Source organism: Sebastes fasciatus, chromosome 6 (genome assembly GCF_043250625.1).
Source record: "Sebastes fasciatus isolate fSebFas1 chromosome 6, fSebFas1.pri, whole genome shotgun sequence".
Lineage (NCBI taxonomy): Eukaryota > Metazoa > Chordata > Actinopteri > Perciformes > Sebastidae > Sebastes > Sebastes fasciatus.
Genome location: NC_133800.1, coordinates 8,052,882 through 8,068,496, shown reverse-complemented (window position 1 = coordinate 8,068,496; position 15,615 = coordinate 8,052,882). Strand labels below are relative to the sequence as shown.

The 15,615-nt window shown below is 42.2% G+C and overlaps 1 protein-coding gene across 1 annotated transcript in view; it reads right to left on the bottom strand.

Annotated features, from left to right (window-relative positions):
- Nucleotides 1-474: 474 nt before the first annotated feature.
- Nucleotides 475-15,615, bottom strand: part of LOC141768934 (protein crumbs homolog 2-like) — a 34,316-nt gene continuing 19,175 nt past the window's right edge. Inside the window, exons 7-13 of the mRNA XM_074637465.1 lie at nt 13,948-14,904; nt 11,213-11,757; nt 10,113-10,278; nt 8,351-9,212; nt 6,752-6,868; nt 6,441-6,567; nt 475-5,105 (exon numbers count right to left, since the gene is read on the bottom strand). Of these exons, the coding sequence (XP_074493566.1) occupies nt 4,884-5,105; nt 6,441-6,567; nt 6,752-6,868; nt 8,351-9,212; nt 10,113-10,278; nt 11,213-11,757; nt 13,948-14,904 (2,996 nt within the window). The 3' untranslated portion in view covers nt 475-4,883. The remainder of the gene's footprint in view (nt 5,106-6,440; nt 6,568-6,751; nt 6,869-8,350; nt 9,213-10,112; nt 10,279-11,212; nt 11,758-13,947; nt 14,905-15,615) is intronic.

Below are 15,615 nucleotides of genomic sequence, written 5' to 3'. Positions count from 1 at the left end.
ACAAAATGAAAACATCCATCAAGGTTACTCATTTCCTTTGTGTTTTATTTTTCCTTGAACACTGCAAGACACATATCATACGCGCCAACTTTGATTCCAATTACACCGCCTTTTCCCACTATACACATAATGACCACAAACCATAAAATCCTCCTCGTATAGACAAGTGTTCTGAGAACAAATAAAGATTTTTATTTCAAAATGAGATATTCACTTAAAAAAAAAAAAAAAAAAAGACTTAAGACTGAATCCTGTTTGTTTCCTAAAGTGAATACATCATATTTTGGAATAAAACTCTTCAAGCCCAGATCTACAGTGTGCTGTACATAGTACAGCTTTAGTAAAAACAACTCCAGTGTAAAATCGCTACCGTTCTGTACATAGCTGAGATACTTATCTGTCCTGTGTACATTCTGTTATGAAGTCACAGCACTGTTTAACACTGTATGTCTGTACAGTACCATAACGACATTTGAATATTTGAACAGAGCTGCGTCCCTGCACACCGCTCACAGTGAGGTTTCTGTCAGTGACCTCTCCTTTGAAATACAGTCTACATACAGTAAAGGATTTCATCTGTCCGAACAAGTATAGCATAAAAACAGACCAGGCAGGATTATTGTGTTTCTTGGATGCAGGAGAATATGAAGGCACATACTATCATCTCATCATGCACATACATTCATTCCCTGCAGGCATTTTAAAGGAGCGTTAAGTGATTTCTGACCTCCAGGTAGCCCATATAGGAATGACAACAAGCCCTACATCCTCCTACTCAGTGAGAGAAGCAGCAGTATGCAGGGAGATCAGGTTTGAATGTTCATTCATTGATTTCTATTATGACTTGTAAACCATATCTGATTCCTGCATTTACAACAAAACCACATGTTCACATGGATAAATGACATAAGCCTAGATACCTACAGTCATATTGCTGTCTGAAATAGGTGCAAACAATACCATCAATGAACTGGTGGGGGGTGAGTTGGGGTTGATGTATGGAAGAGGTCTTAACGGGTCCACTCAAGATCTGACCCAGGAACAGAGTTGAACCAGGTCCAAATTATACTTGGGTTGGGAAGGGTCTCATTTTACAGCCAGTGGTCTCGGGTCAGTGTCAATATGTCGTGGATCTGAATGAATCTGAGGATACGTCATAATGACAGCAGGAGAATAGCATACAACATACAATACATACAAGTATGTGACCAAACTGGGAAAATCATGTCTTTATGGACACAAACTGCTGTAACATTAAGATTTCCCTTCATTGGAAATAAGGTGCCTTGGACCAAACACCGAAAATCAGCCACATTTCAGCAATATTGGGCCTGTTGTACCAGGTCAGATGAAATAAAGTCAAAGTAAACCTGTTGTTTGTCATTGATACCACCCTTACCTAAAACTCCACAGATCATGATCAAAATCCTACTTATCGCCCCTTTAATATTACATATAACTCTACATTCAATAGTAATGGCCAGTGTCTTTCTTAATCATATTCAGCTGTGACTTGCATGTCACTTCCCTTTCACAAATGTTCGATTTCCATTAACATGAAACTGGTACAGCACAGTGCATCAGTCTGAACTAATATCACACCAGCACCTTGAGTTACCTGTAAAAGCATCCCGGTTAAGTGGTTTAATAAAGTTAACAGCACTAGTGAACACCGAGTGAAAGGCAAGTGAGCAGTGGGACTTCCTGGAGTACAAACGTGAGTACAGGGCATCAGAGTTTAAGGACTAATTCTCTGTTTAAGAATTCTGAACTCAAATTAAGAAATATTTACATTACTTTTAGGTTTTCTTGGGCAGTCTGATAAGTATTTGTGAAATATCCTAAAACTAGAATGCAGGTTTGTCTGAGGCAACTGCATGCGATTATAGTATATAAAATTGTGACTTGACAGTGTTTTATTGATGAGACAACTTAAAGAAATAGTTCAACATTTGGGGAAATATATGTACTTGCTTCCTTTCTGACAAAACTAAAGTCAAATAAGTCAATATTGACTTGGTTTCACATGGGACGTTGTGAACACGTGACACGAATGGACAGCTGATTGTAACGTGAAAGTGAAACTTAACGCACTGGGCAGAGGGTTTATTGTTGCCGCGGATGGGTTTACATTGTAGTTAATGGACGTCTCACACAGGTGCTAAAGGGTGCCTTTGTGCGTCGGTATCGAACGTCGATGGCCATGACAAATCGTTGATATTTGACGCCCTGGGAATGAGAACAGGTTGGTACAACATCCGGCCCCCACCAACCTTATGTGGACATCCTCGCTCTTCATGCTACGTCAGTTGCTCTGACCGTCTAATAATGACACGGATGGGTTTAAATTGGAGTTAGTTCAAAGCCTGGTGCATCTCATACAGAACAGATGTTAAAGGGTGCCTCGGTGCCTTGGTATCAGACGCTGAGCTGCTGTACTTGATATTTTGAGTTCCCAGAAACAATCGGTGAAGACAGGTTTTAGTTTAGGTCTCTACTGGCATGATAATACCAAACCTGGCAACCTGGCAATGCACAAAGCTGTTGTTTGCCAAGAAGTTTCAGCATTTAACCCCTCCTACATTCTTTGTTAACTCACCCAACACTTACTACACTGCAAAAACAGCCCTACTAGAAATAAGCCAAATATTCTTAAATTTCAACAAATTTCTTGTTTTGAGCAAAAAAATCTGCCAATGGGGTAAGCAAATTTTGCTTGGCTAGAATTCTTAAAACTAGACTATAAATCTAGACACTTTAAGACTGTAATGTGTCTTAAAACTAGAAAAATAGGCCAGAATTTTGCTTATTACAAGCAAAGAAACTGTTATGTAAGAAATGTTTACTTAAAATGAGTGTTGTGCTTTCTTGATTAAGCTGACTTTAAGATTGTTTTACTTAATTTAAGAATTTACAATTTAATTAAGAAATTAAGAAAAAGTTAGATATATTTTCTTAAAATTAGATTACTTTTCTAATGCAAAACTTGCTTGTCAAGATTATTTTTCTTTTTAGGCAAAAAATAAGAAAAATTTCCTCGAAACAAGGCTTTTTTTACTTTCTTAAAAAATCTTTTTTTGCAGTGTAATTGTCATTTTTACATGTCTGTTTGTGCACGGATTAAAAAATTTAAATATAACATGTTAATCAGTGAGCATCAGAGGCGTTGGTGGGTGTATTTTTGAATTTTGGACAGAGTCAGGCTAGCTTTTTCCCCTTGCTTCCGGTATTTATGCTAAGATAGGCTAACCACATCCAGCCCCTAGCTCCACACTTTGACTTTATATCTTCCCATCTCACTCTTCGAAAGTAAAGCGAATACATATTCCAAAAATGTTGAATTATTCCTTTAAATAAGCGACAATTCAAGTAGACATTCTTTGCAAAATTCTCTTTTTTGTCTGACACATGAAGAAAGTGATGTATGTTCACAAATACTGATGTGACACCTTAGACCGCAGCAATAGGATTCCTACAATTAAATACGGTTCCCCTTGAAAATATTACAAAAAGGAAAATACAGTGACTTGAACTTTTGCAGAACATTATATACACAACACAAAGACATTCACAGCGAACTTACACAGTGACAAAGAATGGGCAGAGTGGTTAGCCTGTACAGTGCACATTGACAGTATAATACAGCAAATATTAAGTTATTCAACAGCTTCAACTGTCTCTGACTCCTGCAGAGGCTGCAGTGATGTCCATCCGCATAGTCAGTTGGGGGTTTATCGAATCACGTTCCGTCGTGTGAAATGTCTGCATCTTTCACAGTCTGCAGCAGCTTAGATTTTAGAGAAATGACTCAGTGACTTAGTGAATGAAAACCTGCAGACACGTGGTAGAAGAGCACTGCCTTAAACTCAATAATGCTCCTATCCCATGGGACAATAATTACTCCTGAAATCACCGGCGCTCAAGGCAGTATTGAACAAATTCTAAATTTCTGATTCAGCAAAGGAGAACATGAGGTTCAAATCAAAAATACATTCCTTCTTCAACGGATTTTTTGCAACTGCTGCTTCCAATTGTCCAAAAGACAAAAAAAGAAACACATTTACTGTGAAAGGAGAGGGAAAATCGGGGCATAAGAGTTGAAGTCATGCAGGATTAGCATTACCAAGGGACCTCTAACAAGATAAAGCCAGGATTTAAATTAGTGTCTGTCACAATAAACCAGACACCCCCTTGTACATGTAATGTAGTACTACTACAATGAGTATGTTGAAGAAGAAAGGGCCGCCCTTTATAATATTATGCCATTTTAAACTCTGTAATTTGACAGAATTGGTTTCAAATGTATTCTTCTCCCTCTCTACACATTCCTCTTCCTCGGTCATGCAAAACAGAATCAGCGGTGGAATCTGCAGAGGAAGGTTTTGAATGCTTTGCTTTGCTAAACCATAAATTATGAATTATTTGCCCTTACGTGACTGTATGGAGGGAGTCAGACAGTTTCAGTTTCAGTGGTTTTCAGCCTGTGTGAATACATTCTTTAATATCCACAGCTTTTTGGGACTTTTCTGTAGTACACGTGGTCCTCACAGGATTTTGGTCCCACATGAATCAAGCTCAAGACAGAACTTTTCAAGGGGACGTCCATGGTCAGAGCATTCTTTGACCACACTCTCCCCAACAGGACAGCCTGAGTAATCAGGAGACTGTCTCTCTCAGCCTGTGGTCTTTACCTGTCCATCTGTCAGACTTCAACGTCAGTAGTTTCCCCAGGTGGAGGATCAGTCATTGATTTATCCTCCATCGCTCGCTTCCTCGTAAGGGCAGGAGGGCCCATCAGCGTGACACTGCGGAGCATATGTTCTGTCTGCCCTTTACATAAATACATCAACGGGATGCGAAGCTGTGAGACAGGGCTGCGGGCCTCAGATCAGCCTCTCCTCTGGGGGCACTTTGAGGACACTGCCCATCTCCAGCCTGGCGCCTGCCACCTCCTGTGAGCTGGGGCTGTAAGTGCCCTCTGACTGACGCTTCTTCCGTGCTGTTATGATGAGGCAAAACACCGCAAGGATGCCCAGTAAAACACACAGGGTGATCAGGGGGATGGTCACCACCAGCCAGGGGATTCGCTCCATATGCTCCAATTTCTGCAACAGGACAGGACACAATGTTATATATGATACGTGACCATGCCATTTTTGGTACCATTTTTAATATGGCACAAATTAGAAAATGTTCATGAGTTGTAACTAATGGGTTTATTAATGGTTAATAAACAATCTTTTCATGAAAATCCATTTATTAACAACTGAACTAATTTTGTAACGAGCCGCTCTGTCAGCAGTTACACATATTAATGTTGTTGATATTAGTCCAGAAGCTCTGCAAAAGTCAGAGGTCAAGCAGACTTTTGCAGTGGTCCTCCTGATGAACTAAACTGAACAAATAGCATATTTGAATATGTTTTTACTCTCATTATATATACATATAATACAGTAGTAAATTATTTTTTTATATTTTTTTGCAATTATATAGATTATATACTGTATGTTCACTTTATAGTATCCAATACACTCACATACGTATGATATGCCTGTTGTTAATATTAGTTTTCTTTTGGAAAATTATTTTCATTCCTTTTTTTCAAACATAGCATGACTAACATAACAAAACATAACACCGGTGCCATAGTACAAAAAATAATATCTTACATTTAACATTTAATATGTACATACATATATACACACATACACATCGCTTCCCACTCCCAAACAGAAACAGGTCCAGCCATCCTCCGATCCCAAGAGGTAAAGTTACAGAAAAAAATAATTTAACAAATATCTTTTAAAAATAATTTAGTTAATTAGTTAAAATTAAAGGTGATAAGTACTACAACAATATAATTCATGTAGTAAGATAGAAACCTTACAAAATAAATAAATAAATAGATACATTAATAAATTAATTAAATATAAAAAAACAGCACATAATTTGAATTATATATTAGTTTTCTTTATTGTGTTATATTTGCCGTTATAATATAACACTTTTCAAAAAGTATTCTAACTGATTCACTTTTAGTAGTTATACAATACTATAACTTCATTTCAGTGATTTCCAGGTATCAATTGGAATTTAAAAGTTGACATGTTTCCCTTACATGTATGTGTTTGAAAACTTCTACAACCATTAGTGCTATTTTAGAAATCCTGAATTGTTACCCATTTGGAGAGGTTTACACTGGAGTAGGAGAATAAATTATAATGCTATTTTGCTGTCCCTCGTGTTTTAAAGCATACTCTTCATGTACTGCATGTCTGTGCTGTTTCCTATTTCTAGATCATGGCTTCTGTTGGCCGCTAAAGGGTATACTTCAATCTTAAACACATCACTATAAGATTCAGGTTCTAATATAGCACATGTGCTGTGAAAATGAATTAACTCAAAGCCAGTGTCAGCGAAAAGGTCTGTCTGTCACTTACGTTGCTCTCGCACACTGTGCCGCTGAAACTCAGCACACACACACACTGGAAGTGGTTGAGCCTGTCCAGACAGGTGGCACCGTTGAGACAGGGGCTGGACTCACACTCGTCTATTTCTGTCTCACACCTGAAACACATCAGAAGGGTTTTAACACAATGCTGACTGACAGAGCAGCGGCTCCCACACACACACACACACACATACATACACACACACACTCTCCTGACCTTTAACACTTGGATGTGGTTCAGACACACTTTCTCCTGAGCCGCAGGTGTGTGGTGAGGAATGTGCAGTGTACTGCTCTCACCTGGCACCAGTGTATCCCGGCTTGCAGGTGCAGTTTCCTCCAGAGTCACCTCCTATACAAACTCCTCCATTAAGACACTCTGTGTTTGCATCGCATGCCACCGGAGGGAAACGCCACCTATTGGACACACACACACATACTCATTACACTCTAATGTATGATTTTGTAGTCATACATATATATTACCTTTAATTACAACCCAAAAGAAGTGTAGGTGGAACTGAGAACTTCAGAATTAATCCCACAATCATATAGTACTGATTTTGGCTTCCACCTTTATTTGAACTTGAGTATGTATGTAATTTACTAAGTAAGGGACAATGTACAGCGAGCCGGTCATTGTTGTGAAAGAATCCCCAACAGGGCGATGCTGCTCGCATTGGGGTCTCTCATCGCCCTGAATGGGATTCTTTCACAATAATGACCCGCTAGCTGTACATTATCCCGCTTATTACACGGCTACTTACTTAAGAAATCAATATTTTCACGCAAAAACGGTCCACCAAAGTCCGACGTCAGAACTGCACCCATAGCAACAGTCTGTTATACATAGCAACGGTCTGTTATACATAGCAACGGTCTGTTATACATAGCAACGGTCTGTAGTAAAGAAATTACAGAACGCAGAACGCCGTGATTGACCAATCACAATCGAGTATTCAGCACAGCCGTGTAATAATATAATTTAATGGCAAGGATTACGCAAAAACTACCGGCCCAATTTTCATGACAACTTGGGGGAAGGGTGTAGCATGGGCCAAGGAAGAGCCCATTACATTTTGGAGTGGATCAGTGCTAGCTGAGCTTACGGTGCTAACAGCGGCAAAAGTTCTGCAGGGCTTCAGTGACGCTGCCCTCCTGCTACCGGAAAATCCGTCCCACCTCCGGTGAAGGAGGCAGTGGGCGCCCGGCACGGTCACGCTGACATAAGCGGACAGAGCCGGTGGCGTGAGGCTGTGTCCGTTTGTGAACGCTGTAGCTGGCGTGTGACTGAGAAAGAACACCCCACGCTGTGTCTCGGCTTTGAGGGATGTTACAGATGAGCTGTCTAAAACTACGGTGAGAAAAAAAGAGTATTGGGATGGTAATTTATATTTTTTTTTTCTGACCGATAGCCGTCACTCATTGACCGATCATTATCGTTAACCATTATCGTTAAGGGGGGAAGTGCACACATGTCTAGTTCTCCCTCATCGATCTCCACATGAGAGGAGAGGGGACTGAACGAGGGTTACGAGTTGCACAGTACAATATTGTATCCTTTGATTCCTCTAAAAGCTAAACGAAAGCTGTTTTGTTCCTATCAATATTCAGTGTTAAACCAACTCCTGAATAAACTCCCTACAAACCAAATACTAACATAAATTTGAATTCTTGCTAACTCTGGCATGTTTCCATCTTGTATCTTTATACTGATGTTTATTAACATGCACTGTCCCTATCAAATAAACCAATAAATAAATACTAGAAAGGATTTATTTTCCGCCTACAATGATGTCATTACACTGCAGCATAATCAGGTCACTCATGGTTAATTCTCATGAATATGAGCAAAAGCTAAAAAGCCTAAAATGTACTGTAGAGAAAGTCTGTACTCACTGGCAGCGTTTGCCCACGTAGCCACGAGGACATGAACACGTGTGAGTTCCCACCGTGTCCATGCACGTTCCTCCATTCACACACTTGAACTCCAGACAGTTATCCACCTCGTCCTGACAGTTTTTCCCCATGTATCCGGGCTCACAGTCGCACTCATAGTCCGCCAGAAGGTCTTTGCATGTACCCTGGACACAGGGACCTGAAGAACATTCATTTACCTCCGCCTCACACAGTTCCCCCTCCCATCCTGCGCTGCAGCTGCAGTTAAACTCATTAAACTGGTCCTGACATTCACCCTGGTTGAGGCAGGGCTGGGAATCGCAAATCGGCGCACCTCGGCATCCTATGATTGGCTCGTGCCCACCCAACCTGGAGAACCGGCTCCTCTGAGGGGCGTCTGGTACATTTATGAGTGGTAGGTAGACTCCACCCACTCTTACTTCCCCTAAACATCCAGTGTACGTCTCAGCCAGCGTGATTTTGGTGTCATTGAGGAAGTCGAGGTTGCCACCAACGGCGAAGCTGCCGCCCACTCTCTGCCCGTCGACTGTGAGGCGCCAGCGGGACGCTAACTGCGTGGGATCGACCATGGCCAGCTGGATTCGATGCCACGCTCCATCTGCGATGGCCCTGTCACTCGTGAAGGCCAGCAGCTCCGCAGTCGACCCGCTGTCCAGTTTGACCAGTAGGGAGGAGTTGAGCAGACCCAGGCAGAAGACCTCGGATCTGCTCACGGCCCGCAACAAGATCCCGTTGTCGTCCCGCGTCCGTATATCCATGGTGAAGTTGGTTACAGGGCTCAGCAGAGAGCCGTTGGCGACATACTGAAGAGCGTTGTCCTGAAAAATGGCTTCAGTTAAACCTGTGGGAGCAGAAGATCATGTGAGCAGTTTGGAAAAGTTTCTCAAATCAAGAACTTGTACAAGTCACATGCCGATTCAAAACTTAATAGGCTATGTTAAGAGTAATTTCTAGATGTTACACGATAAATGCATTGATTGGAAAACTACTGATCTGCAACCACCAGCAGACCTCGTACCATGTCACGTTTCTTTTTTCATACCTCAGCGGACTAATTTGCCTAATCTTTGCAGGTTTTTAGACCATTATGGAAAGACAGAGACAACAATGGGCTGGAGGAACCTTTTAGTTCCTTGAAAAGTAGTCCCGGGAATAAAATGACTTGGTGGAAACAGGGCTAAGGTATCACAATTAAAGGGGCAGCCAGGTCACAAACTTTTTTCATTTTACAGCTAAACAGTACACTAAAATATGTCTCTGAAAACATGTGGGGCGAGAAATAGGCATTACTGTAACAGAATATTGCAGTCACACATGATGGGTGATCATGATCATTATCATGAGCAATAAGTAAACTTATTTTCCTTTATAAAATCAGTTGTCATATTTCCCATGTATCTCTGTTGCTTCCTGTTCCCATTTCATTTCTGCTACTAAGAAAAAGAATCAACCATAAACTATATATTTGTTGTTTCTGTATTTCAGTATGTCGTAGGATAATCTTCTTGACTTCTTGCAGTCAGACTCTTGAGGTCGTGGAGTTTCTTCCCTCTCTTGAACTAAGGAGTTTTTCCATTGATGTCAGTTAGGGTCTAAGGTTGGCAGGGTGTCCTTAAACGGCCCTTCAGATAGACTGTAAGTCTAATTAAGAAACTAAGAGCTAAACAAATAAACATGACCCTGACCTAACTTGCCCTGCCTTGATAAAACCAGTGATAATCACTGTCAAAGGATTACTCACACTCATAGCCATCCCGTAGGTTCACACAGCGCACTCCGTGAAAACAAGGGTTGTCGACGCACCACAAACGTGTCTCGCACAGTCTGCCGGAGTACTTCATGGAACAGTTGCACTCAAAGTCGTTCCAGGTAACCTGGCACCGTCCGCCGTTGAAACAGGGCTGATCCTGTGCACAGACAAACACAGATGGGTGGATTAGACGATCACTTTGTAAAATCTCTCACCTGATGCGACGGGCAGAGGTAAAAGCCGCAGAGAGGATTGAGCGGTAACTTACAGATCAAAGGGACTCACAACCAGATCAATGCTAATAGGGTTGAGGCAATACAGTACAGGTCCCATATTATAAAAAAGTGAGATTTTCATGTTTTTTTATTATAAAGCAGGCTTAAGTTCTATATAAATACTGTGAAAGTATCAAAACACTCAATCCACAGGGAAATACACACGTATTCAGAAACTCTACATTTGAAACAAGCTGTCAGGATTTCTGCTCATTCGTGATGTCACAAATATACAATATTTAGACCCTTGACACAATTTTAAATGTAAACATTCTAAATGGGTCCCAGTTTATTCCTGGTTGCAGTGTATGTGAATGTCATCAGCTGACAGGAAGTAAACATGGACCAAGCTGTTGCCTAGCAACGCAATTCTGTTGCAATTCCGTCGAAATGTGCTAAAACGGACTGTTTCAGACAGAGGGTAAATACAGGTATATTCAGGCCGACAATATGAGGAAAATAAAGTTTTTTTTTAACATTACAGCATGTAAACATGTTCTAGTAGAAACACGAAATACAAGTATGAACCTGAACATTTGCATAATATGGGACCTTTAATAGTAGCTGTAGTGCCTGTACTGTAGAAGAAGCAGGAATAACAGAATAGCAGTAGAAATAACAGAGATAGTTGTAATGACAACTGAGCAGTAGTTTAGCAGATGTCCAAATGTTGTTTGGGATTACCAAGGGACCTTGACATGAAATAGAATTTAGTTGTGGCAATAGAGTTTAGTAGTGTAAAAAATAGTTAGATTTAAAGATTCATAATTGTACTCCATAAATAATCATACAGCGGACTATACGTTTCTCTTTTACCTTGCATGTGTCATCACTTTGGCATCCTGGCAGCACGTTCTCCTCTGTGCTTGCTTCGTAAACTTCCACCTCCTCTAGATGATCTTTATCAGTAGTCAGATGCTTGTGGTCCAGCCGAATGTCCTGCAGGCAGCCCTTGACATTTCCACCCCAGGCACTCATGCTGTTGCCTGCAGGGAGCCCTCCCACATACGCCACATCCCCTGCCTCTACGCTCACGTTCCCTAAGGCGCGGTGATTCCCCGCTTTGGGGAAGACCACATGGCCATACTGTACTTTTACAGTCACTAAATTGTAGTTGCCGTCAGTGACGAACTTGGCCTCTGACAGCAGTGTGGTGTGAGGGCTGTAAATAGCAACGGTGCCCTCCTTCAGATAGATCGTCAGGTAAGGCTTTCCGTCTCGGTGGAGCTGCAGGAGCAGACCGTTGTGTTTGAGGGAGCGCAATAAAAAAGAGATAGTGAAGTTTTCTCCATGAGTTTCCGAGATGTTGAAGCCGACGTAGCTGGTGGTGTTCTCGTGGCCGAAGGTCCAGGATGGATACTCTGAGGTGGGGATGGGAAGCACAAAGTTGTCAGTATCTTACCCCAACACACTGGCACATACTACACCTGTATCAGCAATGCTTTATTTTGGTATACTTGAAGAAGCACTACAATTTTACTAGCTCGTTCTCAGTCCCAGGGCGTTAAATAACAATGCTTTTTCACGGCCCTTGGCATGTGATACTGACGCACAAAGCACCCTTTAGTGTCTGTATGAGACGCACCAGACTTTCAACTACAATGTAAACCCATCGGCATCAATATTAGATGCTCAGAGAAAGTGCGCCAGTCACCACACTGGTGACGTAGTATAAAAACCCCACATAGGGCAGGTGGGATTGGTGGGATACGGGTCAAACAAACACAGGACTTTCACCCAGGGAGCTGTTCATGTCCCATATGAAACCGACAATGTGTTTTTTGTATTTGTGTTCACAACGTTAAGTTTCACTTTCACTTTTCAAAAATAGTCATTTTCACCCTACCACAATATTTTTTTCCTAAACCTAACTAAGTGGATTTGTTGCCTGAACCTAAGTAAGGGCTTTTGTTTAACAACGTTATCCACGTGTTTACTGCGAGCGTATTGGAAGCGTCATAGTGTCTCATGGACCGACACGGAAGTTGCAGTACCGTCACTACGAAAGTCGGGTTCAACGACCGGAGCTCTTCCTGTGGGCTTGCTGTACATAGTCTGATCTGGCCCAAATTTCTCAGGCATGATAAGGGTCCAGTCCTGAGGACATTTATATGCAAATTTACACTCATAGCCCCGCCCCAATACGTAACCCACGCTCCCTTTCATAACTCATGAACCGTTTGTCGTCGAGTCTTGTCGGAGATGTCATATCACTCAGCAGAGAGTTCCTGATAAAATGGTATTGTTATCCCTGCCCCCTACACATTAGCCACGCCCCCTTTCATAACTCATGAACCATCTCTCTGAGCAACACAGAGAGACTGATGCACGCTTTTATAACTAGCAGGCTTGACTATTGTAACGCTCTCCTTTCTGGTCTACCAAAGAATACAATAAATCAGCTACAATTAATTCAAAACTCTGCTGCACCAGTGCTGACTAAGACCAAAAGGAGAGCACACATTACGCCTATTTTAAAGACTTTACACTGGTTATTGATTTTAAAATGATTTTATTAGTTGATAAGGCACTACATGGCCTTGCACCAGACTACCTTGCAGAAAAGCTTTTGGTTTATGAACCAGGAAGGACTCTCAGATCCTCCGGTTCTTCTCTTTTAGTTGTTCCGCAAAGCAGAACAGAAACATCTGGTGATTCTGTTTTCTGTCTTTACGCTCCCAGTCGCTGAAACAACCTTCCAGAGGAACTGAGAGGAGCTGAAAATATTGATATTTTTATCTGCTGTGTAGTTTCATAATTTGTATTTATTTATTTTTATTGTTATTTTTATTTCCTTGTATTTTATTTATCTTTTATTATCTTAAATACCCATCTTTTATTGCTTTCTTATTCAACTAACTTTTATATTGGTTGTTTTGGTGTGCATTAGTCTCTAAATTCATTTTTAACATTCAAAATGTTTGTCAGTCATCTGTACAGCAGTTTGAACTGCATTTGACTTGTTTGAAAGGTGCTATATAAATAAAGCTTGATTGATTGATTGGTCGTAGAGTCTTGTGGGAGGTGTCATATCACTCAGCAGATAGTTCCTGTTTCATTGGTATGGTTTTCCCTTCCCCTTACACATTTGCCACACCCCCTTTCATAACTCATGAACCGTTTGTCGCAGGCGTCATTGAACTCATCAGAGTTCCGGTTTCTTTATGCCTGGCCGCGTCGATCAGCGTCCTGCCAGTACCCCCGACGCGCGGGAAGGTGCGAGGGCCCGTTCATCACTGCTTGCAGCTTATTTTTGCACCAATCTCTGTGATTTGGCATGATAGCAGCCCCAGTAAGAGCTATACAAGGTAAAGAAGCCCCATACCCTCTCCCCAAAAACACGACTGTCACTTTGAGTGAATCTGTGGTTATCTTAAGTGTTCTAACAGTTCCTCCTACACATAGTCTTGGAGACCCCTGCTCTGATTACTCGCCAAAAAGTAATCTATCCAGTGGTCCCTAAGTAGTGTTGTTTTTCCTGTAAAAGTCTAGCGCACTTCTGCAAACCTGTAAGTTTATATTATATTTATGCATACTGGAAGTACTCTCACCTTTCTCACAGCTTTCTCCATAGTAGGGCCGATGACACTGACAGCTGGGACGAACCCACATGTCCACACACTTCCCACGTTGCATGCATGGGTCTGCTTGACACCAATCTTTTTTGCTGCATCCTATTTCCAAGCCCTTGTTCTCCTCTCTGATGAGGTCCTGAGGCAGAAGCAGCTTGTGGTCAACTTGAAGGTCTTCCATGCAGCCAATGAACCCACTTCCACTAGACGTATGGGCTAAATATTCCCGCGGTGCTCCTCCGACATACAGCTGTTGAAAGGAGCCAGGCTGGAGGAAGATCAGATGGTTGTAGCCCTCATTTTTCACCAGGCACTCCTTCTCACAGCCGGGTCCTTTTACAACCAGAACCAGCCTCTCATCCATGTTCACAGTGGCCTGGTGCCATTCCCCGTCATTGACTCGGCCAGGGTAAATGACCTGCATTACCTTCCCTGACTTCAGCCTGGCATGAAGGGAGCCCCCAACGAGCTCCAAGGAGAAAAAGTGCTTCATGGTGCCCCGGTAGTACAGCACCATGTCGGGCAGAGTGCTCTTGAATCGGAGCTGCATGTGGAGCCTGTGATTGTCTTGGTCTTTAGTCTCTCGTTTCGTCCTGTTTTGGGAAACAGGCAGCAGCATGTGGACGTAGCCCTCTGAGTTGAAGGAGAAGGTGGTGGAGGTGTTGCAGCGCTCTCCGGTCCAGCCAGGCGGACACAGGCAGGTGTAACCGTGGTCCCCATCTTCGGTCAGCACGGGGACGCAACCTGCTTTGTGTTGACACTGGTGCTGTTGACAGCCGACCAGACGGACATCACAGTCTCGCCCACCCCAAGGCTCCTGGCCGGGATCTGGCACGAGGCAGTGACACCTATAGGAGTTGGCAGCGTCTTCGCACGTGGCGCCATTCTGGCAGGGATTGCTGTCACACTCGTTGATGTCAACCTCACAGTGTACACCTACACGGAGAGACACTCACGTTTAGCGCTACGACTTACATTAACAACGCTGATAAAAGCTCTTTCTTAGCAGACAAAACACACCCTTCACATGGATTACAGTGGAAGACATATTTAATTATAATTTAATCACATAAATCTGGTTAATCAATCAAACAACAATACAAAATGCACAGAGCTTATTGTGCATGCATACAGATGAACAGGCAGGTTAATGTTCCTCATCTGCATTTGCAGATGAGGAAATGACTGGAGGAAATAGCCGTTAATTACACAATTAGAAGAGAATTACATTTGCACAGATTTCCTTAATACAATTAAACCAGTGTCTGTCATACTGATTGTATCAGTTAGACATCGAAATAATGCACCATGTGCTTGTCAGACAAACAGAATTGCAGTCTATCTGCCTGGTTTCAGTAGTCACAGCCACCTAATCAAACCGCATTCAACATTAAGCCCTGGCAGCAGCAGTCAACTTGCATTAACATAGGCCTTTAAAATACTCTACACCCAAGGAACCCTAAAGCTGTTCGTCCTCTCTGTGCCAAGACTCCGCCCTCATACACAAGCACGCAACTTTCTTCTTTGTTAATGTAGCATTAAAGTGCTGTACCATACTGTACCTGTCAGCCACCAGAGCCCACAGCAGCAGCACAGCAGCAGCAGCAGCATCAACCTGCTTACCCCCATGATCCACTGAGTCAACAG